Here is a 2,500-nt window from a genome sequence, read left to right on the forward strand (position 1 = left end):
TGGGAAAGCGCAGCTTGTCAATCACCTTCACCGCCACGTCCCGCCCTGTTTTACGGTGTTTACCTGCAGGGCAGAACGACATCAGGCTGCAGAAGAGGGCTCTGGGTGAGGCCCTACCTCCGTACTGCAGAACCCTCTGAGAGGAGGGCTCTGGGTGAGGCCCTACCTCTGTACTGCAGAACCCTCTGAGAGGAGGGCTCTGGGTGAGGCCCTACCTCCGTACTGCAGAACCCTCTGAGAGGAGGGCTCTGGGTAAGGCCCTACCTCCGTACTGCAGAACCCTCTGAGAGGAGGGCTCTGGGTGAGGCACTGCCTCCGTACTGCAGAACCCTCTGAGAGGAGGGCTCTGGGTGAGGCCCTACCTCCGTACTGCAGAACCCTCTGAGAGGAGGGCTCTGGGTGAGGCACTACCTCCGTACAGCAGAACCCTCTGAGAGGAGGGCTCTGGGTGAGGCCCTACCTCCGTACTGCAGAACCCTCAGAGAGGAGGGCTCTGGGTGAGGCCCTACCTCCGCACTGCAGAACCCTCTGAGAGGAGGGCTCTGGCTGAGGCCCTACCTCCGCACTGCAGAACCCTCTGAGAGGAGGGCTCTGGGTGAGGCCCTACCTCCGCACTGCAGAACCCTCTGAGAGGAGGGCTCTGGCTGAGGCCCTACCTCCGCACTGCAGAACCCTCTGAGAGGAGGGCTCTGGGTGAGGCCCTACCTCCGCACTGCAGAACCCTCTGAGAGGAGGGCTCTGGGTGAGGCCCTACCTCCGTACACCACTCCAAACTGGCCGGAGCCCAGCACCTCGTCGGCGAAGATCTGGTACACCATGCCGATGTCCTGGGAGAGAAGCAGAGTTATCACCAGGATGAACTTCAATGATCCCCAACTCAGGGGCTCAGACAGTCTTCAGAAACACCTACCACGTTCTCCTGGATCACACTGTTGGACACGGAGATGCTCACGGACGCCTGCCCTGGGAGGACGACAGGAGGAACATCAGAGTCCTGACGCTGCCTGGGCTCCGCTGAGCATCACAACACACTTTGTTTTGTGGGGGTTAATGTGATCCTCAGTTTTGGGCGTTCCGGAGGAGAACACAAATAATCTGATCTCACGTCTATTCACCCCTTCATACCTCTCCTCTCATGTCTATTCACCCCTTCATACCTCTCCTCTCATGTCTATTCACCCCTTCATACCTCTCCTCTCATGTATATTCACCCCTTCATACCTCTCCTCTCATGTCTATTCACCCCTTCATACCTCTCCTCTCATGTCTATTCACCCCTTCATACCTCTCCTCTCATGTCTATTCAGCCCTTCATTAGCCGTGTCTTACTGTGCGGTGTGTTTTTGGGTGGGGGCGCGTCCTGGAAGATGACGGGCATGAGGGCCTGGCGAATCACGCCCTCCCAGGCGCGGGCCACCTCCCGCCCCACGCCGCTGTTGGGCGCCACGTTGCTGGGGGAGGGGGGGGCATGGGGGGGCCCCTGGGCGGGGCCGGGGGGCGGGGGGGCCCGCGTGTTGGGGTCCTCCCCCACGTAGTAGCGCATGGTGCCGGTGATGAGCTCGAAGCAGTGGGGGGGGGTGCCGGCCGGGACCAGGGAGAAGTCCCCCGCCGGGCAGACCTCCAGGACCTCCGAGAGGGGGATCTCCTGGGGGGGGCGGGCAACACACACCATCAGACCATCCGCTGGGGTCAGGGCTGCGACCCCTGACCCCAGAGAACCCTGGGTCCGACCCCTGACCCCAGAGAACCCTGGGTCTGACCCCTGACCCCAGAGAACCCTGGGTCTGACCCCTGACCCCAGAGAACCCTGGGTCCGACCCCTGACCCCAGAACCCTGGGTCCGACCCCTGACCCCAGAACCCTGGGTCCGACCCCTGACCCCAGAGAACCCTGGGTCCGACCCCTGACCCCAGAGAACCCTGGGTCCGACCCCTGACCCCAGAACAGAGCAGAACGGTAACAGAGGAACAGAGATCAAGAGACACTTGCCTTGTAGTATTTGTTGGAGGTGTTGTTCTGGAACAGGATGATGCACTTACAGTCCAGACGCCAGAAGTGCCTTTTTCTCTGAGATTGGGGTGGAGGATTAGGGTGGAGGAGGGAGGGAGGGAGGGAGGAGGTGGGAGGGAGGGAGGGAGGGGGAAGGAGCAACAGGGGGGAATGGATTATCAGGGTTTAGCGGTCCACGCGACCATGTGGGACTCATTTTAGGAGGTGGCGAGAGGGCAAGAGGACACTGAAGGCTGAAGGCTGCAGGCTGAAGAGTGAAGGCTGCAGGTGCAGGCTGAGTACAAACTGGAAGAGGATGGAGGAAATGAAAAGTGGGAAAATGGAGAGAGAGAGAGAGAGAGAGAGAGAGAGAGAGAGAGAGAGGTGGAGAGTTAGTGGCAGCAGAAAATGAAAGCATCAGGGAGAATCACATTTAAAAGTACATTCAGAATGAGATCATGGCAACAACACACTTAAATAAGATGAAAGAAAGAGAGAGAAAAGGAAAACG

At 59.5% G+C, this 2,500-nt stretch overlaps 1 protein-coding gene across 1 annotated transcript in view; it reads right to left on the reverse strand.

Annotated features, from left to right (window-relative positions):
• Positions 1-2,500, reverse strand: part of prkd2 (protein kinase D2) — a 21,695-nt gene that overhangs the window by 8,369 nt on the left and 10,826 nt on the right. The window contains exons 8-12 of the mRNA XM_030337373.1: positions 1,990-2,067; positions 1,330-1,645; positions 911-963; positions 755-827; positions 1-63 (exon numbers count right to left, since the gene is read on the reverse strand). The exon at positions 1-63 is cut by the window's left edge and continues 44 nt beyond it. Of these exons, the coding sequence (XP_030193233.1) occupies positions 1-63; positions 755-827; positions 911-963; positions 1,330-1,645; positions 1,990-2,067 (583 nt within the window). The remainder of the gene's footprint in view (positions 64-754; positions 828-910; positions 964-1,329; positions 1,646-1,989; positions 2,068-2,500) is intronic.

The sequence above is a fragment of the Gadus morhua genome, chromosome 16, assembly GCF_902167405.1.
Source record: "Gadus morhua chromosome 16, gadMor3.0, whole genome shotgun sequence".
NCBI classification, from domain to species: Eukaryota; Metazoa; Chordata; class Actinopteri; order Gadiformes; family Gadidae; genus Gadus; species Gadus morhua.